We start from the raw sequence: 25,328 nt of genomic DNA, 5'->3' as shown, positions 1-25,328 counted from the left end.
GTGTCCTCAACGACGAGGAACATGTACTAGGGTGTATGTGCGACTCGTTCAGGTCATGGATTAGGCCAAAAAAAAAAAAACAATTGATTCCGTATCAGTGATCAGTAAGAGTGAATAGGATAGACTGGAAAAACACCATTCACTATCGAATCGAAAAATGAAAATATCTAAAAATCTAAAAAAGCTCTATCATATCCTTTATTGTGGTATCAAATTAATTTATGGTTGCTGTTGGTACAAATCCAATCACTTCCATTTTTCATTTAAGATGAGAAAGAATTCCCCATTGGTAGCAAATGGTATTCATTAAGCAGGGAAATCCTATTTAAAAAGCAGAAATATTCTGTCTTTACTCTTGACTCTTGCAAGAACGGACTAACAGGGTCAGCTACTCAGCTAATCTTCATAATATAATTACATACCGTTACTGTATGAGTGGGTCTCGTTGTGAAAGACCTATTACTGGATAATTATGGGTAGAGCCAAAGAGTGTGAACTGTACAAGTTAACAATAACATTGATTAAATGAGGGAAGAGGCTCCGGTGTATAGAGAGGACCTTACCGTTTAAGAAGTAACCATAGAAACGATGGAACCCACTATACCTATTTATTATATTTACTATGTTGTACAGTATCAATACAATTTCTTATTTCTAGGTGAGAAGTCTAGAAAAAAAAATGAAAAAATCGTGGTTGGGAAGGTTATAGTAGCAAAAGCCATTGGAATTTTGATTTTATACATTGGAAGAATCCGTTTTCTTATTAATAGACTAGAAAAGGGAAGGACAATAACTGAAACTCGATCAGACAAATATAACATGTATGTATTATAGTTCCTCAACAGCCAGAGAAAGATTTAATCATATCATTGTTCGTTTTAAGAATGGACTAGAATAATTTTCATCACCAAAACTAACATGTCTGACTGATTGTGTTTTTCTTATAAAACTAGTCCATTAATAAGGTTGCCACAAATCCAACTTCCACCTTACCCCATCCCCATCAAAACTAACATCAGTCCGACTGCTTAGTTTAAATTCATAATAATCCTAACAATCGTAGATTATAGATTATAGACGCTCACCCTTAATCTCTATACTGGGAATGAATCATAGGACAAAGTACAATTTAATTTATTTCTTTTCAATTATATTTTATATTGTCTGACCATTCTGATACACAGCAAAATCATTCAATTTTCAAAACCTAAAACTGGGCACATGCATGTCATTTCCATATATAGCTACATATTTGTGAATACCTTACACCGAAGAAAATGCCAATCAGTGGCAAAGAATAATCAATTCCTACTCGGTATTCAAGAAGCAGATAAATTACCTTTAGCTCTAGCTGAGTCTCCTGTCATTGTCTGGCTCTTGCTTGCCTCTTTTGAAGCTCTCAATGACCTCAACTTGGATGACCTAATAGAATTTATTATGGGGATATTTTCCTCTTCGTCTTCATCTTGAACATTTTCATGGTCAGAATTGCTGATTGGGTCCTCTTCTTCACTTGTTTTATGTTCATCAAAAAGTCTCTTCCCCTGTACATTCTGCTGTTTACGTGGACGACCCCTTCGCCTTGCAAAAGTCCCTTCTTTTTCATCTGTAGAAATCCACCATTGGATTGAATAAGATACAAGATATTGTGCAAGAGGGGAAAAATAAATGTTGAAGCCAATATCACTAAAATCTAATGAAAGAAAATCAATATTTAGTGATAGTCAAGAAGAAATAAATAAAAAAAACCAATTCAGTTGTAAATTTTAGACCAAAGGCAGCTCAGTTAAAAAGTCCGCCAGGGGGGTGTTAAAACTTATTGAGCAAGAACAGTAGTACAAATAAGTAATAGAGAGAACCAAGGAAGTTGAACATTACCTTGGATGCCTTCAGGCTTTGCATACTTTTCATGTAACTTATCAATAAATGTGAAATAGGGGGCGCCAACCACTGGGATTTTCGTCCGTATTTACATTCTCAGTTCGTTTTTGGACATCCCTCATGCTATATATGTAGAGCAATAAAATGTCACATGCTGAAAGTATTTAAAAGACTATACCACATAAAGAAAAGCTTACATCTCCAGGATGTCAGGTGTAGGAAGTTTGGATACAAAGGGAAGCACAGAAGCTTCCAGAAAACCAAGTTGCTTTGGAGCATCTACAAAAGCATGTTCAATGCCATCCTTGACAATTTTCAAAATGTCTAATCTATGTTTGTTCCGAGCAGCACCAACAAATGTCCCGGAAAGACTGGGAAGCAAGTTCTTCACAATCTCGAAAATACTTATCGCTTCTGGAAAGCTCAACCATATAGCGAAGATAGGCCTGTTTTTTTAAAAACAAAAAATGATGTCAAAAAGAAAAGATACGATTAAAATAATAATAATAATAATAATATACACATCTGAAAATTGATGACATGGCGAGAAGATTAAGGAACTAGACCTCTTTTCAGATTACAATTTAGAAAGATAAATACAGTAACAGAATAAAAGCAGATACAATGCAAAAATTTCTTCAATTAATCATACACACATCTACATCCTCCACATATAGCATCTAGAAATGAGAGATTACAACACAAATACTTACAAGGATCCTTTTCAATACTCTAATACCATTAAGAATATGATATTTTCGGACCACAAATTACCAATTATTACTTGCATTGGATCAATATTAAAAAATATTTTGTTTTACTTGCCGAACCTTATAATATTTGAGGAACAAAGAACGATAATGATTGCTATGTAGGTACCCATGAGAGACTCAAACCTCAGTCCTTGTGGGGGCAAACCACAAGTTTGACTGTTGAGCTTTTGGATAAAAAAAATATACCTTTTTCAATGCTTCCAGAAATATTTTGGGAATATCACCATCCTTCTTTTTAAGAACAGTGATGAGATGCTTAACAATCTCCATGATACTTGCCCCATGCATAACAAAATGAGAAATTATTTCTGGACCAAGATACTCCTGCATATTAAATGAATGTCGAATATATACTGTTTAACATAACATCAAGCAACGAACAGTAATATATAGTGTTTAACATTTGTATACATCTAACACCATCGCCTCAGCGCCTTCTCACATCATGAAAGGAAATTTCTCATACATCAAAAAATAACATTGTAGATTCACCTTAGAAACCGAATTACTAGCAACCAACTTTGCAGCAGCGATCATAACACAACATCTGTTTGTGTCCTCAACATACTCCTTGTTAACATCATCATCTTCTGTCTCATCTGTGAAAAGATTTTGCATGCAACCAAGAGTTCTTAAAGTGCAAAACCAATCGGCATAATGTAGCAAAGTATGTTTTCTGAGTTAAACCAATGTCCAAAAAACAGATGTTCTGAAGTTTTACTTTCCTCTTTCAGAAGAAAGAAGCCAATTCTAAGTACAACGGAGGAAGTAAAATATAGAGTAGCCAAACAACGTACCTGAAATATTAAGTTGTTGCTCACAAAGCTTCCAAAACTTTTGGAGAATTGCCTCATCTGGACAATATCCTAACCTTTCCAGCTTTGTTGAGGAAAAATTAGTCTTTCTGAACATAAACCACGATTCTGCAAGTATGGTACAAACCTTGGGCACAGACAATGCATAATTAGACAAAATTTGAACAATAGTCATTATAATAGATTTAAAATGAAGCTTCAGTTCAGATGTCATAATATCAAGGGAAAAATACTTACCCTGCTGGCTAGAAGGTTACCATAATTAACTTCTCCCTCCGAATGAGGGCTGTTAAGAAAATACTCTAGGTTGTTAAACAAAGTAGTTCGTTTAGATAGTAAGGAAGACAACGATGCCTCTGATACCACCTCACTACTTATGATCGATTTTAGACAGCAGGCCAAATGAATATACATGTTAAGAAGCAGAAAACAGACAACCTGAATGATAATGAGCACCAAGATAATTAGTAACTTACAAATAAAAAGTTGGAACAATACAGTTTGTAATTCTAACACAAGCTACAACTTACTCACCTCATCATCCAAGTTTCTAAATTTTTGTAGAGTCCTCACTATATCTTCATATAAGCTCTCAACTGGCACATCCCTTGACAGCTGAAGTTCATACAACCTTTTCAAATTTACAAGAAGGGAATACTCATCGCCACCATCCTGCAATTCTAAGACCATGTCATTTTCATATCATTGAGTGATTTTCAGTTTCTTCTTATGGGGTTAGGAAAGCAAAGTGCATACCGCAACTTCTTTTATTGCGGCTTTAACCTTAGCAACAATCTCATCTTCAACTTCCCTCAACTTAGAACGAGCAAAATCTTGTAGCTCCCCTTGACTCTCCGTAGAACAAAAGTTAATAGCCTTCACACAAGATCTTAATGCTTCCTTCTCACCATGTTTGAAATATGCATCTTTCATGAGCTGGAGGACATTTTTAAAATTCTGGGGGGAGGAACAAAACCATAAAAGCACCCAGCTTTTGATAAGATAATCTAAAATCAATTAAAAGTAAGTAAGAAAAAGAAAAACCAATGCCCATCTGTTCTTGCCTCGTCAGAGAATAAAGCTCAAGATTCATATGCACAATAATTTCAACTAGCGATGGTATTTTCGATTTGTCAGCCATGAACTTGCGTAAAAGCAATGGGTAGTTCTTCATCATAGCAACAGTAACATCCCTTCTGTTGTGTTCAAATATTTCCTGAATAAAGACTTACCATTATGAGAAGTTGGTCCTGTAAACCCAAACACATGGCTACAAAATTTGAAGAAAGCATGTGAAATATTACATCTAAAAGTCCTTCCTAAACCATACACTTTCTAACTAGCAAAAAAATTCACATTTAGATAAACAAACTAAAATAAACTTTCCTCATCAAATTTATAAAAGCAGAATTGACATTTAGAGAATCATTATCATAAAACATGAACTTGTGGATAAAAACTTTTGAATGGAACTTCTTCAGTATAAAAGGCTGCAAATGAAAATTTCAAAAAACCATTATAAATGATAATTGATATTAACTAACTTTTTGAGAATTAAAATTTAACAAAATAAAAACCAATTTATAACTCACTTTCTGAGCTTTATTGTAATACAGCTTGCGGGTATCAGTTGCAGGTACTATTCTCTCTCCAACAGCCTTTTTGACAGATGCACTAAGAAGTCGTACTAAGTTGGTTCCATCCTCATCAGTAAGCTCAACTAAAGGATTTTCATCCAAAAGCATAGATATAATACACTTCCAGTCCTGCAAGCACAAACTACATCCTATGAAAAAATAACAAATTACAAAGAAAGTCAAGAATTAGCTCTTTTTCTTCCTTTTTTAATTTGATCCTATAGTTGATCCAGCTATAAAAAGATGAAATCAATTAATTATATAATTACATCTTCTCACCACTAAAAGGTTCACTACACTTGTAACACAAACATGTATTTACAATTTGTACCATGCTTTACTTTTAGGTCATCTTTTTTATTTTTACTCAAGTCTATCTCAACTACAACTCAGGTTAAAATTCAATTTATAAGAAACTGCCTCTATACTTTGAGGATAACAAAATCTGTCAGTTGAAGCACTCAGCCTGAGGCTGCTAGTAGTGGTCAAGTGTGACAACTTCCTCCCTCCTGAATTCTAACCTCTTACTATAGGTCGGTCTAGAAGCTAATACCTTCATGGCCTTCATGTACTCCCCAAACATCATCAATCACGTAATTGCTTAGAATTTGATCAGTGGAGAATTCTCTCAGTATCTGCAACATTCTGCCCAGATGGACCTCAGAAGAGTTGCTTCCTTCACCTGGAAAGAATATGTTTTGAACAAAAGTACTGTATACATGAGAAGACAGATAAATTGAGTCAAACGAATATAATCTAGGTAATGATGAAATGTTTCGCACCAGATTGGGAGCAATTAAACTTTTGGGCAATCAAGTGATCATACACTAATGCTCCGATGGCATGCCTGATTTCTGGCGGCTCGTCAATAAGCAAGTCGTATAATGGACCCAAATCATCATCAGGTAGAAGTTGATGTCTACACCATACATTAATCTCAAGGAGAATCATTAATCTAGTACTTGACTAATAAGTTTGCAAAGATTTAATCATAAATTACCTTAAGAGTTGTTTTACAAGGCCTATTGCACATACAGCTACAGTATTGTCAATGTCATCAGCAAGCTCAATCATCCGATTGGAAAATCTTTCAGTGAATAGACCAAGAGTCGGCACATTATCATCCTCATCGTACAGCTTTTGCAATGAAAGGACAGAAGCTTTTCTGACACCAGCATTCTTAAGATAATGTAAAAAAAAAGTGATAAGCTAGGCTTGTCAAGCAGCAGATAAGCATGAATAGAAAATTCGTTCACAATTAATTAGAAATTTAAAACTCACTTTGTCATTTAGTGTCCAACCAAGATACTTTAAGTATAAATCCTGCAAGAACAGAGAGGGGTAGGACAAAATCCATACACCCAAAGACTCTATGCAAGACATTCGAATATTTGGATCCATGTTTCGATAACGGTGCATAAATAACCTTCAAAAGAGCAGCATGATTTAGTTTAAAATTCCTGGGGAAAAAAAATAGAAGTATAGCACTTTTTTTTAAATATATCAGAGACTTTACCAAAGTATTTAATTTTTAAATTCCTTAAGCTTAATTTGGAAAATCTTACCCGGTGAAAATTTTGCGCATCATCTCCTCTAGCATTGTTATCTTGTCATGAGTCACTGAAAACCTTGTGCTTAGTGACTCAACACGAGGTCCCTCGGCTCTTTTCTTTTTTTCAGCATCTAACTGCCTACGAGTTGTTTCACGTTGAGCACTGAGGACATCAGCAATAGCTATGAAGGATGTGACGAGTTGAAGTCCCATAATAGAAGCAACTTGACGATAGACTCTTGGAGGAGTGCCGCATAGTGTGGAAATGAGCCAAGTTCAAAGAGAGTAAGCTACATGAAGGGTTTGGCTTCAAATTTAAACTACAATTATTTGAGTACTAACCATGACAAAGCTATTATATAGTCCATGCACTTGTCGAACAGAACCTGATCAAAGAGAGGGCCATGTTGACTCTCATGTACCAATCTTTCCCAGAATAACTGAAGATTATCTTTGAAATTCTTAAACTCCTTTTTTGAGCTTTGGTAATCTTCAACTTCCCCCTAAGGTTCCCAAGAGTCGAGCAAAACTTTGGGTACAAAATTCAATGAAAGATTTATGGTTCCAAAATATTTAAATTATGCGAGGACATATTTAAAAAGAAAATTGGGAAAAAAAAGAGTAATAATAACAAAGCATTGCAGGATACTCGCCTAGCAAGCTCGACCAGTGCAACAACAACATCATCGACATCAATCTCATCTAGAAGTTCGCCTTTTATAGTATATATGGCACCACATGCCTGTAGAATTATAAGTATCATCAATCAAAAACTCATGGAAACAGTAAAGAAGTGCTAATCTAATAAGTTTTTATTTTCTTATACAAGCAGGTGACATTCCAACTAAAGAATGAAAGGCAAACCTACTTCAAGTTATTTAACTTTTCAGTATAAGACCTGTATTTGTCCCTGAACAATTAAAAAGAAAATATATTACTCTCATTTTGAAATTTATTCAAGTAATTTCTAGGAACTTCCAGATTACCTTAAAGAGCATTGTCAAGAGTACAACCATTGCAGATTTTGAATCCGTTTCATATTGCTCGACCCACAGCTTGACTGTTTGGCTAACATGCTTTCCATTGCCTTCGATAACCTCTGCCCAAAAATAAATAAAGTAATATAACTATATTTGTCAAATCTACACATCAGATCCCACAAAGCGTGGTTTCTGTATATACAAATTATTCAAATACGTTTTTGAGCAAAAGTTTATTCTGCCAATATAGTTACCCTCAAAGATCAAACTTTTCTTAACTCTCCACATCCAGCAGTACCGTTTATAACAGCAATTAACATTCTAGCGATAGTTCTCGACTTTCTAAGAAAAGTAGTATGGAATTCGCACTTACTAACATTCCAATTGAAACTGAAGTCACAAATTTCCCAAAAATGTTGTTTGTATTCGCTAATATGCGACTGGAAAGATTTTCCAGAACAATCAATTAATTACGAAAATGAAAAGAAAAAAAATCACATAGTTGCTCGCACTTTCACAATAAGTGCATTGAAGTGCTAGTAACAAGAAATCACGCTGAACTAGAATCTAAAACCTGAACATGTAATTTTCTTATAAAAGTGTAAAAGTCTAGGGTTTAAGGCAGTAACCAAAATTACCAATTAAGTTATGAGCAGTGGGTTCCTTGACAATTTATTATTATTATTATTTGTTTATTATTTTAACTACTGCCTTTCCTTTATTTTTGTTTTAAAGTCAAAAATCCTTGCGTGAAAGTCTAAAACCCTAGTGACCACCAAGTTTCAGAGCCTCTCTTCTCTTTCTTTCTCACTCTCGCCATTTCAATGGCGGAACATCAACTCTCCAAGACGTTCCCTGTAAAACCCAAGCTCAAACCTAAGCCCAGGACCCAGAAACAGACTCCAGAATCCAAATACTGGTCTTCCTTTAAGTCTCAACAAATCCCTAACCTCATCTCCTCCATAACATCCCTCACTTTCTCATCCACTCCCGCTCGCCCTTTCGCCGCCACCCACTCCGCCTCTCTCACCATCTTCAGCTCCCAAACGTTCTCTACCACCACCACGATTTCCTCCTTCTCCGATGTCGTTACGTCCGCCTCGTTTCGTTGCGATGGTCTCCTCATCGCTGCCTCTGATCTCTCGGGTCTCGTTCAAGTCTTTGACATCAAGGGGCGAACCCCGCTTCGTAAGCTTCGCTCCCACACGCGCCCAGTTCGATTCGTCCAATATCTAATCGCCGATAAGCTCCACCTTGTATCGGGCGGCGACGACGCTCTCGTTAAGTACTGGGACGTCGCCGGAGAAACCCCAATTTCTGAAATGCGGGGCCACAAGGACTACGTCAGGTGCGGTGATTGCTCGCCTGTGAGCTCGGAGATGTTCATCACCGGCTCCTACGACCACACCGTCAAACTCTGGGACGTGAGAGTGGCCGATTCAAAATCGGCTATCAGTATAAACCACGGAAATCCGGTCGAAGACGTAATATTCTTGCCTTCCGGAGGGCTAGTCGCGACAGCGGGCGGAAATTCTGTGAAGATTTGGGACATAATTGGAGGTGGGAAGATGTTGTGTTCGATGGAAAGTCACAACAAGACAGTGACCTCGCTTTGTGTGGGAAAGATGGGGAAAGATAGCGGAGAGGAGTCTCAGCAATATAGAATCATGAGTGTTGGTCTTGACGGGTATATGAAGGTTTTTGATTATGCCAAGATGAAGGTCACTCATTCAATGAGGTTTCCAGCCCCACTAATGTCAGTGGCATTTTCACCAGATTGTTCGACGAGGGTCATCGGAACATCAAATGGGATAATCTATGCAGGGAAGAGGAAGACCAAGGAGGCTGAAGAGAAGAAAGATTTGAGGGGTTTCATGGGTTTCATGGGTTTTGGAACGGTGGAGGAACCTCAGGTAAGGGCGTTGAAGTCTTCTTACGTCAGATACTTCCATAGAGGGCAAGGAGAGAAGCCAGCCGAGGGAGATTACTTGGTTATGAGGCCAAAGAAAGTGAAGTTAGCAGAGCACGATAAGCTATTGAAGAAGTTCAGGCATAAAGAAGCTTTGGTATCTGTATTGGGGAGTAAGCATCCAGATAATGTCGTGGCAGTAATGGAGGAATTGGTGGCGAGAAAGAAGTTGTTGAAATGCGTTTTGAATTTGGATTCGGAGGAGCTTGGATCTCTGTTGATGTTTTTGCAAAGGTATTCGACAGTACCAATTTACTCAGCATTGTTAATGGGGTTGACTAAGAAGGTTCTTGAGCTGAGAAGTGAGGACATTAAAGCCTCTGGACCTTTAAATGGTCATATTAGAAACCTCAAGCGTTCTGTGGATGAGGAGATTCGGGTACAACATTCTTTGCTAGAAATACAGGGTATTATTTCTCCTCTATTAAGGCTTGCTGGAAGAAGATGAAGATTTGATTAGATTTTTTCTCTTATAGCTATGGGAACTCTTCCAACTCTTTTACTTGCTGCATGCTTTTTTGGTCAGTTTTCTTTCTCCCATTTTACAAGGGAATTTCGACAATTTTGTTTAGTGGGTTTAACTCGTGCAACTTTATATCTTCTTTGGTAATTGTTCTCGTGTGGATAGGGATATTGGCTTTCTTTTCGTTTTTTTCCCTGATAACAACCGAGAAATATTATACAAATCACATCTGTATGTTTAGTCATGGTTTTAAATTTAATCCATGAATTCAAGGTACTACTAGAATTTCATATGATATGATGCCTGGTGTGTTTATGGATAGACCAGACCTCATTCATAGGAAGACTTGCAATTTGAATTGTTGATGAGCAAAATAACGAGTTTAATTACGTTCTCAAGGAAATCAACCTTGTCAGAGGCACCAGCACCACTCTTAAGAAGGCCCAGCTCTTCATTAATCTCCATATTGGACACTTGGATTCAGCATTTTCAGCCCTACTTTTTGCTTTACATATCCTCACCTCAGAATCTGCAATAACATTTTCCATTTCATTGATTATGCAACATAGAGCATTAAGCTCTTCCTGACTACCATCTGCAGAATACTTTGCATTCAGCAGCAGAAACTCAGATTCTTTCAGCTCTTTATCAAGCAATCTGACCTTTTCACCCAAAGTAAAGGCTTTTGAATTGGCAAGAATTATTTTATCTTCAGCATCTCTCAATTTGGATTTTAGGATGTTTGTCTATGCAACGAGCAAGTCATTAAATTTTGCATTGCTCCTTTCCAGCTTGCTCAAAGAATAACAGAGTTCAAAAATAATAATATTTGTTCTAGATTCTGAGAACATATAACATTCTCATGACACAACATAGAATTTTCATATTTCTTTATATTTGCTTGCTGCTTTCTCAGAAATGGCTCTCTGTTTGTGCTATCTAATTTAGATATTGCTAAGTCAAATTTACTAACAATGACATGCTATGCAAAATGTCTTTGGATTTGGATTGCATCGAATGCTCACATATTAAAGTCATAGCTGAGATCTCAGCTTCAAGAGCAGACCTTTTGGATTTGGATTGATTAGCCAGAGACAAATGAGTTCTCAGATTTTACAAAAGCATTGATTTAGTTATTATAATTGGATTAGATGTTTATAAAACTAAAAAAATTAAGGTGATGAACTTGAGATCTCCAATACGGATAGTTGGTGCGAGTGAGGCGAAGATTCAAGGCCGCCATGTTTGCAGGGTAGACAAAAGCAGCTGCTGGATTCACTGGTGGAGCCAGAGGAGGGGGAGGAGGGACCACGGGTGCAGTATTCTCTGGAGGATCGACAATAGGAGAGGGAGTCATAGAGGTAGACACCATGAAAGAAGCTTCACGAGAAATGAGGGTGAATTTGGGATTGGTGGTGAGGGAAAAAGAGCCGAGGGCACTAATACCAGTGGAGAAAATGGAAATGAATGGAAAAACTCACCCATTCTTCATTGAGCTTATTTAGATATATATATGTTACAATGGAAATTAGAAATTAGAGACTAACAACAAATCTGTTGTAAATTGTAACAGACCTAACAAATCATAATAAATCTCCTAACTGAGTAACTAATTCCAGGTTCTGATACATGCATAACACTTTAAGTTTTCAATGTAGGAATGTTGTCTTAACATCCTGCTGTTCTGACTCCAACTCAAATTGATTCTCATATTTCTTCATAATGACATGATATATATATTAGTACAAAGTTCAATAAACAAGTTCAACTCAAGTTCATAATGAAGAAGGTTACTCTGTGTCGTTCCAAGATAGAAACAAATAATATGCATTCAAAATCTCTTTTCAGCAACTACTTTATACCCAGATGCGTTTTTTAGTTGTTTCATTCTAATTAATTCAAAATAGACTACTAAGTTTCTTATATCCTTTTCTGTTCTGCTTTTGACCTTACTATTCTGAGCATCAATTGTAGTTTGAGCGGCACATATAATGATACAAGGGCCACCATCAAAATGTTCTGTCATATCAAAAACTTTAGAATCCTTCCATGCACAGTTTACTTCAAGGCATCTATTTCAGCTTTTTCATTGCTGGCTATCATCGTGTCTTGGACTTTGCCTCAAATCGTTCAAAGATGTTTCAAGTGAATAGGATTTTCATTTTTTCTCAAATTCTTCCTCAAGCTCTCTGGTAAATTCGCTTGCCCTGCAAAATATTTATGCACTTTTAAGCAAATTAAACTACGTGAACCACTAGCATATATTACAGTTAAGAGCTCATTCACTTTCAGCAACACATAACAGATAAGCACCAGCTGAAGCTAATTTCTGTAGCTTATTATAGAGCTTAATCATTTTAATTGAACTAAAGCACAGAGATTTGTTTTGCCACCTTGTGCATGGAAAGATGTTTGCTTTGTCTAATTGCTTTATATGTATAAGCTGCTATGAAAGCTTTATTTGGTATGCTGCTATGCTATTAAGTATGAAAAACCAAACTAACTTGCTGTGTTTTGTTCTCCATAATCAACTTGCCATCCTTTCAAAACATACAACAATTCTGTAACCCTGAAATGACAAGAGCATTCAAATCCCAGGAATCAGCGTGAGAAACAAATACACCTAACTAAGTATACCAACAGAAATACCCAACTTAACTAACTTCTCTTTCTATACATATAACTCTGAGCTTTAAAAATTTGAGGCATGCTATACAACTTTTTAGAAAAGGTTTCTGATTCATGACCAAGACCATGCATGGTAGCTGCATATTATTATAGAAAGCATTATTCATGGCAAGTTTGTGACCAGAGAGTTCTAAGATTGTATAATAAATTACAAATTGTTATGACGCCATGATATATTGACACAATTAAAACAAAAAAGTCTCTCTCAGTCTCATATTTTCATCTTCGTACAAAATGGCAGAGAGATTTTCTTTACTTGGGAAGAAGGTGGAATTAATGGCAAGCGAATTGGCTAATTCCATTCATAAGAATGATTTTGGTGATATGAATGATGATAAATATCAGGTATTCATGGCTGAATCACAAGACAAGTTTCAATGATGGGAATGGAGTTGTGGCTGCCACTCTTGAAAATCTTGATAAAGAAATCATTGGGTCTTTGTTGCCAACTAGGCCATCTTATGTACGATGTGTCCTCGAATGCAAGGCTGTTGCTGTACGGAATGTGGAATCTTTTCAAGCAAGTACTCAAAATTCTAGTGCATCACCATCACCAGCACCAGCAGAAAAAGCATACTATTGTTTGATTGAAAAAACAGAGATTCATGCTGATGATGACGATGAGTATGATGATGACGAGGGAAGAATGGACATAATTTTTGACATGTTCTTGAAGGAAGCTCTGTGCCTCAAATCCAGTTGTACTTATCCGGCTCTATCTCTATCAGAATTCCTCATAAACAATGAGCTACAAGTAATTCAGAACGGTGTTGAGGAGTCAAAGAAGCAAGTGGATGATCTTAAATATAAAGTGGATGCAGTGATGATACAATTCCTATCTGAAAAGCCAGAAGAAGAGCAAGAGGAACAGAAGTTGCAGCAATATCAGCCAGCATTACAAGATTGGACAAAATTAGCAATAGCAGAATATATGTATAGTTTCTCTGCTTCTTCTTAATTAGTTAGTTGACATCAGCCATGTACTAGATATTTTATTTTGTCATGTTTAATTCTAGAAATTGATTATGATGTACATACTAGTCAATAGTACTTACTGGCCAGTTAACATGCTATTTTTGAATTCTTCAGCTGGTTTACATTGATAAAACTAGTACTTTATTCTAAAACAAAATGAACATATTGGTATGTGTTAGGAAATTTTTTCCAGATGTTTGCCTCTTTGCTCTCAATTACTAGATGAAGAAAGATAGATATTGCAGTGTTACTAGATGAAGAAAGATAGATATTGCAGTGTTACAAAATGAACAGATTGGTCTGTGTAAGGAAATTTTTTCCCGTTTGTCTCTTTGCTTTCCAATACTAGATGAAGAAAGATATTGCAGTAGTGTGTGCCATTAATTTAGACTAATCTTTCTAACCATATTAAAAATAGAATTGTCTTATTACTTAGATATATGTAAGTCCTGCAGATTTGAAAAATACATGTGATACAACATAGTGTATTCAACACAAGGGGACACACAAAAGTATATGTTAAAATTTTCTTGAATTGAAAAACATAGTGGGAATTAGTCCCACGTTGGTAATGAGAGGGTTTTGTCCACCTTCTTGGCCTATATAAAAAAACTTGGTATTTTATACATCAAAATCCTTTATTTTAAGGTATTATAAATATATTTTATCTTAAGGTATTATAAATATATTAATTATATTTATATCATGTGATTAGGTAAAAGTTTTATGCTCCTAGGCGAAGTAATCATGTTATTATGGGAGTGTTCATAGATTGCCAGCAACATGTAGGACAAGAGTGTCCCTGATAAGGATTATCAAATGATATGATCATCTTCCAACTTAACTGCTTTTATTAATTTTAATATATCAAATGATATGATCATCTTCCAACTTACCTGCTTTTATTAATTTTAATATATACATGACAGTCATAAATTTATGCTTCATGAAATGAACTAAATGAATGTTATGCTCATTGTGCTCTCTTTTTGGTAAGATACACACAAAAGGAACATTGCTCTTCCTTTAGGAACTTTATCTATGTGTATTGTACATATAAATTTTATAAGGGCACTAGTATCCAAGCAAATTAAGCATAACATTCGAAAAAGAGGTTTTGTATTTTCTAAAATATATTTATAGGGAATTTCTCGTATAAGCTTCACTTTAAGCTATACTGGTGGGGCTTTCAGTGTTCTCGACATTTGAATAGTTTTCGGCGCGATGTTTTTTTATGACCGTGTATGTTGTAGCTATTTAGAGCATCGACGCGATTTTTAGAAAATTCTGAATAGTTTACAGTACTGTTTAATACCCAAATCGTGACAACCACTAAACGGTGATTGTAGTATAATCGGGCGGTCGATCCACAATGAGGTAACCTAAAATCAAAAGATTAGTAGAAAATAACACAAAAAGTTAATAACATGAAAATAAATAAAAAATGGAAATGAAAAGAGATTTGAGATTTTGGTGTTGTCTTTTTGATGAAATAATAAAATGAGATAAGTGAAATAAAAGTAACGTGTAATCAAGAGTTTGGGAAATATAAATGTTTCAAGAATCATCTATATGCTTGTTTGGTTACTTAGTTACTTGATTTACAAAAATACACAAGTAAATAGTTCACATCCCAACATTTACTTGAAAAATCTAATATTAAAGCCCATATCATTTTCTAACAAAAGTTCATTTGAGTTATAAAGTTCTTTACTTTAGGAGCACAATGTTAATCTTATGAAAAATCTAAAAATGACAAAATACCTAAGGGCAATAATGCAATAGAAGACTAGACATAAAATTATGTATCAATATTACTTTTACTAATTAGAAGCACATAAAAATAGCATGACTAATCCTATATACTATTAGCACAAGTAAATAAAGATAACAAAATAGAGATGGTGATAAAAGAACATAAATAACTTAAATACATTACATTAAGAACATAGTAAATCAAAGTAGTAAAATAACATCACTAGCATATGGAATCATCCTTAACATTCTTAGGAAGATTAAGCCATTATGCTCATGATTCTCACAAAATTCTAAGAAGAAAATATGAGAAGAAAGTGAGTAGAAATTTTGCTATAGTTTCTTTACTCTAAAAATTACATTCCTATGTGAAAGAAAGAGTCACTATTTATAGAGAGAGAAAATGACTAAAAGGAAATTAAACAACAAATGGGGTTACACAATAAATCTAAAATATTAATAATAATAATAAAAAAAAGAGCTTTGAAGCTCAAAATAGGAGGTCTATGGCCCAAAGTGCATCAAAGATTGGGCTGAAAGGGTTTTGGCAGCTGAAAGTTTGACCCAATCCACAACCAATAAGGAGGCGCCACGTGGTGCGGCTGGGCAAGGAAAGGAGAGGGTTGAACCGGGTCAGGAGGTAGGTCGATGGGCTGGGATGCTGGAGGCTCGCGGGTCATGCGGGCCGGGTTCGCGGGTCAGATTGCTGGAGAATCTGGGAGCTGGGCCGGTCAGGTGGTGGGCTCCAGGCGGCTAGGCTTCTCCTTCAGTTGGGTCAGTTGCTAAGAAACAAAACAAGTTACTCCTTAAAAATGCCATTTTTAATTTAATTCTTTTACCTTTTCCCTTTTTTCTTTTCTTTTGCTTTTATTAATGTCAAAATACAACATACTTTATACAAATTAAATTAAAATTAATATTTTCCATTAAAGAAATATATCAAAATAAATTTAAGAAAATATTAATTAAAACTTTAAGCTTAGTAAAATATCATTTTTAAGTACTAAACAAGTACTGAAAACTAGGTTCAAACATCTTCTTGCACGCGTGACTAATTTTTTTCATGCGCGTAGAAAACAATATGTTTGAACTTAGTTTTCGTTACGGTAAACTATTCGGAATTTTTTGAAAATTTGCAGGATGCTCTAAACAATTACAATATACACTGTCACACAAAAAAATTCGCGTAAAAAATTGTTCACGAGTTGAGAACACTGAAGAGCCCCACCAGTAGGGCTTAAAGTGAAGCCCTATAGGAGAATTGTTATATATGTATCTGTGAGTGTGTGTCTTGCCAAAAAGAGAACACAAAAGGGGGTGTTTGGTATGGGGTAAAGTAAAAGTAAGCATGTGAATCAAATTTTAAGAGAGTAAAGTTAATAATTTGTGTGAGTCCCACATGTATTTTAATGGTAAAGTGAACTCTTTTGTACACAAGAGTTTAATATTACTTTTATCCTAAATCCTTTAAACTTTCCAATGCAACTCAAATACTCAAAACAAACACTCCCGAAGAGCATACATTTTCATATAAAAATAATGACATCTCATTAAGAATAAGAATGAACTCACAAAGTTCTTAATTAAGTAAGGCCCCCAATTTCACCTTCAAGTCCCCCTCTGAGTTCCTTGGTTGATAATCCCCTGCAAATTTTAGCTGATCATATTCATACTAATGATCTTGCTAACTTAATTACTTTATTTTCTAAAGGGTACTAGAAATAACACTCACAATGCTATGTGGCGAAACATTTTGAGTCTTCAATAGTAAGGCTGCTTCACCACCATTAACGCCTATTTCTCTCTGCAATATCAATTTGGGTATCGAGAGAGTCTTGTATTGTGAGGAAGAAGACGTTTACCATTGTTCCAATCCAAACCATTTGGTTCTTTTGAATACCAATCAATTTTTCAGTTGTATGACCTCATAATAATTTTATCAATGAGATTGCATTTTTTCAAAAAATAAAAAAAACTGATAAAATAATATTTTTAATTAAAATACCCGACTTTCCTGATTTTTTTTTGGGATATTATTGTTGAGGAGAACTATTCAAAATTGGTTGTTGTGATGTTAATATATAACAAACTAGAAGACAGTTCTAAATCGAAGTCTTTGTAACAAAATAATAAAAATATCTTCCTTTCCTTATCATCATTGCATGTCACATAATATTCTGACACAACTTTTGGTCTCTACTCCTAATCAGTGACTATGACAATGGAGCCTTCACCATTGGAATCCATGAGCGATGATGTACTGATCAAAATATTATCTTCATCATCTCTACTTGACTCGAGATACATAGTACAGATTGGACTGGTTTGCAAGCGTTGGTCGAAGCTCATCACTACTAATTCCGAATATCTCAAACGCATCATCACTCAACATCGATCAACACCACCTTATACTCTATTCCTAAGACACTCTACTTCTTATGATCATCGAGATTTTTTCTACGAGGAAAGATTATTAGTCTAAAACTCTTGGACCATCTTCTCCAAGAAATCGAGGGCTCTTCACCAAATCAACAACCAACTTTCATCAATCACGACATACACACATCTGACTCCCACGAATGAGATCATCTCATCGAATCGAGATTTGTTACTTGTTCGTCGCCATCAACGCTTCTACGTATGCAATTTGGTTACAAGACAATTAGTTGATCTTCCTACCATCCCTTGTCTCTTCGAAAAATTATTACTTAAAAGTTTGACCTGCGGATTAGTTTTGGATGATGGCTCGAAGAAATCATCATCATTGGAGTGTAGTCACTATCATGTGGTGATGTTGCCGATCCAACCTGAAGATAATCTCCTTATCCATGTGGCCATATTTTCTTCTAAAACTCGAAAATGGATAGTCTCAAACATCAAACTCCCAAAGTTATCATCAGAATTTTATAAATTCGATGTTGCACCAGTTGTTGTCAATGGAAATGGAAGTTTATACTAGACATTTTCAGGGTTTTCTACGATTGTGGGAGGAGTTATTGTTTTTGATCTCTTCAAGATGCAATTTCGATTCATTAAAATGCCCTACGTGATACCAATGAGAAATAAAGTGACTCGTCTTGGAGTGGTTCGAGGGCAACTGCGTCTGGCTACCACTTTTCCTCCTCCTCTTGAAGAGTCCAACACCATTGTTTTGAAAGTTTGGGAGCTTAATGGTGATGAGAATTGGGATTTGGTGCACGATGTTAGTATCACATTAATGGTGGACGATGGAACTGTTCTAAAGTATTGTTATGTGATTGGTTTAATACCTAATCCAGAAGAGGATGATGATGGTGATGAGTTTGTGTTTCTATGCCACCACCATAATGATAATGATATTAATGGGCCATACAAATACAAGATTGGACAAGATAAATTTCAACAGGCTTATGAACTTCCAAATCCAACAAGGTTGATGAGTGTTAATCCCTTCATCTTCACTCTTGTTCATCCTCTCTTCCCTACCAAAATTCCTCCTATGCTTCCACCTTGATTGTCTTTTTAAGTTTATTCAACTTTATTATATTGGTTATGGATGGCATTAATTTGTTTGATTTTATTGTTTTAGTGAAGTATTAACTGGTTTTTATTTTAGTTTACGAAGGATCGATATATGCTTAATTAGTTTACTTCAAGGAATTGAGAAGCCAATCTTTTCATTTCATGACATGCAAATCAAAGGCATAACAAAACTAAGCAAATCTCATTGCACTTTGCTATAATTGACATGTAATTTTTTTTACTCTATTTAACGTGGGAAGAACATGTGTACTCTGCTAATTTTGGGTTAGTGATAGAACTATAATTAACTTAAACATGGTGACCCGATGATAGGAGATCGATTGCTGGGTACTGCGTCTACTTTGGTGACTCGCTTGTATCATGGTCATCCAAGAAACAAGTTGTTGTATCAAGATCAAGTACTGAATCTGAGTATAGAGCCTTAGCTTATGTGGCTTCTAAAATTACTTGGATTGAATCATTGCTGAAAGAATTTCGTTTCCAGCTGCCAGGAAAACCAATAACTTGGTGTGACAACATTAGCGCTAGTGCACTTGCCTCCAATCCAGTGTATCATGCCAGAACAAAGCACATTGAAATTGACATCCATTTTGTTAGAGACAAGGTACTGAAGAAAGAGCTTGAAATCAGATACGTTCCAACCTCAGACCAAATTGCAGATTGTTTGACGAAGAGTATCTCTCATTCAAGGTTTCGGGTTTTAGTTGACAAACTTGGAGTGAGAATGCCACCCCTTCGTTTGAGGGGTGGTGTTAAGAACCTGACCAATACTTGACTGCCTACCAGACCTCTGTACTTTGCAGCTGCAGAGAATTGCTCTCTTATCATTTGGTTGTAATTAGAATTCTAGAATATACTACTGAATGTAATGTGTGTAGAATTCTGTTAGAGTTTGTTTTGCCTTGCTTTCTGTGTAAGCCATGTGGCAGCATATGAGAGGGTGTAACATTTTTCTCTTTGTCAATAAATGGAATGCAAATAGCTCAGTATCATTTGAGCTGAGATTTATCAAATACCCAATTTCTCTAAAACTTATCTTGGTATCAGAGCCAGGTTCGGTGGCCCAACCAATGTCGACGGGAAACTCTCAGACTCCACTCCCAAGAACTCCGGCGAACAACCAACCACCTAATCCAGCTGCTCAGGCCTCTAGTGCAGCTGGAACGTTTACCGTCAATGGCAGCACCTCACAAAATCCTGTTTACAACTACACCCAACCATTTACTACACTGAATCAGCCCTTTTCTCTCTAATTTGAGGATACTGCGAGAACACATCCGAAAATGATATGTAACAAACAAATAATAAATTAGTTGATTTCACCAAAAAAAAAAACAAGTACCAATATATATATGATAATTCTTCTATAGAGACTTTACTTTAAATCTTACCGGTAGGGCTCTCAGTGCTTTCGACCTGTGAACAGTTTTCGGCACGGTTTTTTTTTATGACCTTATATACTGTAGCTATTTAGAGCATCCTGCAAATTTGAAAACTAAATTCAAACATGTTGCTTTCCACCAGCATAAAAAAAAATTAGTCACGCGTGTCACAAGTTTGAACTTAGTTTTCAGTACTGTAAACTATTTGGAATTTTCTGAAAATTTGTAGAATGCTCTAAATAGCTACAATATACACTGTCATAAAAAAAAATTGCACCGAAAACTGTTCACGGGTCGAAAACACTGAAAGCTACACCGGTAAGGCTTAAAGTGAAGTCCTTATAAGAGAATTCTTTTATATATATATTGTTATCCAAAAAAATTGGCATTGATGACGTGGCAAGTGATTCCTGGACACGTGGCTGACATCTGGAGGAACTCTGTTAGTGTATCGACCAGAAGACGTATTAGAAACAGTAAGCAGCCCAGTCTTACCTGCGACCAGTCTGATCGATGGTTCCGCATGCAATGTAATATTACTGTAAAGATCTTTGTAAATCCCGAATTTAACTCACACAATCTCCTGAATATCAGGTTATTTAGGAGAGAATATCGGCAACTAAATCATGTAATCCCCCTTGAGCCTATAAATAGAGAAAGATAGCTCAAGGAAGGGACTTTTGGCTTTCGAATTACTTGATACTAGTGTAATTCTATTTGAAATATTGTATTGTTCTTCAGAGGTTGGTGAAACTCATTGAACCCTAGTTCTTTGATCACTCCTTTGATTCTTACATCAATAACAGCCTAAGTGGACGTAGGTTATTACCAGATCCTGGGGCTGAACCACTATAAAATATCGTGTCTTATTATTCTTGTCATTACGTTCTTCTCAACGCATTAATTCACATCAAGCATATTCTGACTCCGTGTCAGTTGGCCAAAATCTGGGTCAACATTCTGGTGCTTTCATTGAGAGCTTGATTTATCATTGTTGAGAAAACCAATGGCGAAAACTACAAGGAAAGCTGGACAGGCGGCCGCCGCTGCACCATCAAACCCACCTCCTCCTCCCCCTGCAAGCGTGGTGGAGGATGAGCCACATCTGGACTTCGAGGAGGAAGAGATGGATGATGCAACGCTGAAGAGTACCCTGGGGGCGTTGCAGGAAGAGCTGGCTAACCTGAAAGCCAGTCAAGAGACTGCTGCCGAAGTTGTGGCGCGGCAGCAGCAGGAGATTGAACGACAGCGCGCGGAATTAAGCGAAAGGCAGGCGGAGATGGACCCCCACCAGATCGAAGCCATGGCAGCCCTCGAGGCAGCCTTATAATTGGATAGGAATCAGGCTGCACCTGCCTCGCAACCTGAACATCCTACAAATGGGCCACCCCAAAGCGGTCCCAATCCTAGCCCACCAATCCAGCCCTCAAGTCTGCAAAGGCCCGAGCAGCCCCAGGTACCCCATGACAATGTCCCACTGGAACCTGAGGCACAGCCACCATTCCAAGCTGGTCGTGGTAATCCCCCGCAGCAGAGGCAGAATAGGACCGAGCATCAGCCTCGCAGTCCTAGACGCCGTAGGGGCGATGAGCCAAACCTACCGAACAGAGGTCAGAATCCTCCTGGTAACAGGAGGAACTCAGAGTTAGGCTCTGCGGTCTGTAATCCCCCACGGCATGATAATGCCCAGAGACACAACGACCAGCGCAGACCACCCTCTAATGCTCGGGACGCTTCAGCCAGGGATGGAAATCGAGGGAACATTTAATCCCATCATAGCCAATCGAGGTTCAGAGATGGCCATGGATATAATGAGGCCGACTCAGGTAGGGGAAATGCTGGTAGGAGGAATGAAGAAAGAGGTAGAGGCAGGAGCCAGGTATCTCAAGATGACCAACCCAATAGACGGGATGCTGGGGGGCGGCCCAGGCAGAATAATGTCTTCAACCGGCTCGGGGGTAGCGAACAGCGGAGAAGAGAGGAGATGTACTCAAAGATCGCCGCGAGCGGCACGGAGAGAACGTTCCCCCAGCAACTGAGACCACAGCAATTCCTGCCGCTGTACATGCCCAGATAGACGCCCTCAACTAGGCAGTGCAACAGCTGGTCGGGGGAAGAACGTCTTATATCGACCACGATAGGAGAAAAGGCACTCCTTTCGTCCAGAGGATAGCCATGGCAGAAACTCCAAGCAAGTTCAAAATGCCTACGCTCCCAAACTTTGACGAGTACGGAGACCCAGTATCTCATGTCAATAAGTTTGAGATACAAATGGACATTCAGAAAGTGTCCGAAGACGCTCGGTGCAGGATCTTCCCTGCAACACTTTCTGAAGCCGCTCAGGAGTGGTTTTTTAAGTTCCCACCCGCAAGCATAGTTTCCTGGGAGATGTTCGTAAGGGAGTTCTACGGACAGTTCTATGCAGGTCGTGTGCATCCGACCGAAGCAAACCAGTTGGTTGAAATTCGCCAGCAAGATGTGGAATCACTGAAGGACTACATCCAGCGTTTTATGCCAGCAGCAGCTGGAGCAAAAATGGTCGGGGACGAAGGCAAAATGATGGCTATAACCGCAGGAGTTAAGCGTCGTTCCCCCCTCTGGAAGAGCTTTCGCAAAGATGGTGTTAGAACTACCCAGGAATTCTTGGACCGGGTTGATCGTTACATCAAGCTCGAAGAAGCCATTGCCGATGATGGAAAGCCCTCAGGCAAGGATAAGAAGGCTGCCGAACCCGCCAAAGCCGCCAATGGGTCCAAACCTAATGGCAACGGCAAAGGCAACGGGAACGGGAACGGCAATGGCAAGAATGGTGGAAAACGACCGCACAATGAGCCTTCCACCTCTGACAACGAGCAGGCGCCCACGCGCCAACGCTCGCCACCCTTACAGCCTGCCCCCGTGACTGGCACCTTATTGACCATTTGTGGAGGCCCGCACCTCGCGGGAAATAGTGGAAAGGCTAGGGAACGATATGCTCGGACTCTGCGCCACGACCAGGACATTGAGATGATGACTGTGGAAGACCGTGCACCGAAAAAGGCTCGGTCAGAGGAAGGTGAAATAACCTTCTCTGATGGCGATGCCCAACATGTTCGTTTCCCACATTCCGATCCGCTGGTCGTGGATATCCAGATGGCCAACATGATGGTGAAGAGAGTGCTGGTCGATACAGGAAGTTCAGTGAATATCCTATATAAGTCTACACTGGAACGCATGAAACTGTCTGTTAAGGACTTGGATCCTTACAACCAAATGATATACGGCTTCTCTGGGGAAGGACTCGCCCCCGCAGGATTAATCAGACTACCAGTGATGACAGGTACGATGCCTGCTACCAGGACATTACTGGCCACTTTTGTGGTGGTCGATTGTCCTTCGGCATACAATGTCGTCATTGGGAGGCCTATACTGGTTGATCTACGGGCCGTCATCTCTATGTGGCACTTGGCCATGAAGTTCCCAACAGACACAGGGGTAGGACGCGTGTTGAAGAGCCAGAGGGAAGCCAGAGAATGCTACAATGCCTCAATCACAAAGGCGAAGAGCGGAACACCAAAGAGCACTACCTCGGATAGGTTGCAAATGGCAGTTGATACACAAGCCCAATCCGGTGATGGAGTCACCAAATAGGGTGTTGCCCAAAGTGAGGATAGAGATCTAGATCCTCGCTTTGGGGATTTTGAAGAAAACGTTGGACCCGTCGAGGACCTGGAGGAGGTCCAACTCAACGAAAAAGACCCGACCCGAGTCGTAAAGGTCGGGAAAAACTTAGAGCCCACCATGAAGCACGCGCTGGTGGAATTTTTGCAGAAGAACCAGGAGGTTTTCACCTAGTCGCATAAAGACATGGCGGGGATAGATCCTGCAGTTATCAGCCATGTCCTGAATATAGACAAGACTTTTCCACTCGTGCAACAGAAAAGAAGGCTGCTCGATAAAGACAGATCAAGAGCCTTAAAAGAAGAAGTTGAAAGGTTAAGGGAGAATGGGTTCATCAGGGTGGCATTTTATCCATCGTGGGTCTCCAATCCAGTGCTAGTTCCCAAGCCTAACGACAAATGGCGAACCTGTGTGGATTTTACAGACCTTAATAAAGCCTGCCCAAAGGACTGCTTCCCACTCCCAAGAATCGACCAGCTGGTCGATGCTACTGCAGGACATGAGATCCTCTCGTTCATGGATGCATATTCGGGCTACAATCAGATTAGCATGCACCCCCTGGCGAGGATCACACCAGCTTTCGGACTGATACGGGCTTATACTGCTATAAAGTAATGCCCTTCGGACTGAAAAACGCAGGTGCGACTTACCAACGGCTAGTCAACCACATGTTTAAGGAGCTGATCGGAGTAAACATGGAGGTATACGTGGACGACATGCTGGTAAAGTTTAAAAAGGCAAAAGGACATGTAAAGGATTTACACGGGTGCTTTGATGTATTGAATAAATACCAAATGAAGTTAAATCCCATCAAATGTTCCTTCGGAGTTGGATCAGGGAAGTTTTTGGGGTTCATTGTAAATTCAAGAGGAATCGAGGCCAACCCCGACAAGATAAAAGCCCTGATCGACATGAAGTCGCCAGAAAGGATCAAAGATGTACAAAGTTTAACCGGGAGAATCGCAGCCCTAAGTAGATTTATTTCGAAATCAACAGACAAGTGCGTCCCTTTTTTCAATCTACTTAGGGGAAATATGAAGTTTGAATGGACAGGGGACTGCGAGCAAGCATTCCAGGCCTTGAAAGCCCATATGGCACAGCCTCCCATCTTATCAAAGCCAATCGAAGGAGAAACTTTGTTTATTTACCTGGCGATTACTGAAGTTGCTGCTAGCGCGGTACTAGTGCGAGAGGAAGAAGGCGTACAAAAAGCGGGCTACTATGTAAGCAAGAGACTGATTGGAGCAGAACTAAGATATCCACCAATTGAAAGGTT

The 25,328-nt window shown here is 38.1% G+C and overlaps 2 protein-coding genes and 1 pseudogene across 2 annotated transcripts; 2 read left to right on the top strand and 1 right to left on the bottom strand.

Moving 5' to 3' along the window:
- Nucleotides 1-1,123: 1,123 nt before the first annotated feature.
- On the bottom strand, nt 1,124-8,208 carry LOC133800510 (sister-chromatid cohesion protein 3-like; annotated as a pseudogene).
- Nucleotides 8,209-8,355: 147 nt separating this feature from the next.
- On the top strand, nt 8,356-10,346 carry LOC133800508 (protein SLOW WALKER 1-like). The gene has a single exon (XM_062238490.1). It carries the CDS (start codon nt 8,463-8,465, stop codon nt 10,053-10,055), a length of 1,593 nt encoding a protein of 530 aa, XP_062094474.1. The 5' UTR covers nt 8,356-8,462; the 3' UTR covers nt 10,056-10,346.
- Nucleotides 10,347-10,608: 262 nt separating this feature from the next.
- Nucleotides 10,609-13,970, top strand: LOC133800509 (uncharacterized). The gene is made up of 2 exons (XM_062238491.1): nt 10,609-12,262; nt 13,000-13,970. Exon 2 carries the CDS (start codon nt 13,087-13,089, stop codon nt 13,714-13,716), a length of 630 nt encoding a protein of 209 aa, XP_062094475.1. The 5' UTR covers nt 10,609-12,262; nt 13,000-13,086; the 3' UTR covers nt 13,717-13,970.
- The last annotated feature ends 11,358 nt before the right edge of the window (nt 13,971-25,328 follow it).

Source organism: Humulus lupulus, chromosome 9 (genome assembly GCF_963169125.1).
Source record: "Humulus lupulus chromosome 9, drHumLupu1.1, whole genome shotgun sequence".
Lineage (NCBI taxonomy): Eukaryota > Viridiplantae > Streptophyta > Magnoliopsida > Rosales > Cannabaceae > Humulus > Humulus lupulus.
This window is presented reverse-complemented; position numbering and strand designations above follow the sequence as displayed.

Excerpts from the sequence above, each read along its gene's own strand:
- LOC133800508 (XM_062238490.1), top strand. The coding sequence starts at position 8,463 with ATGGCGGAACATCAACTCTCCAAGACGTTCCCTGTAAAACCCAAGCTC.
- LOC133800509 (XM_062238491.1), top strand. The coding sequence starts at position 13,087 with ATGATGATAAATATCAGGTATTCATGGCTGAATCACAAGACAAGTTTC.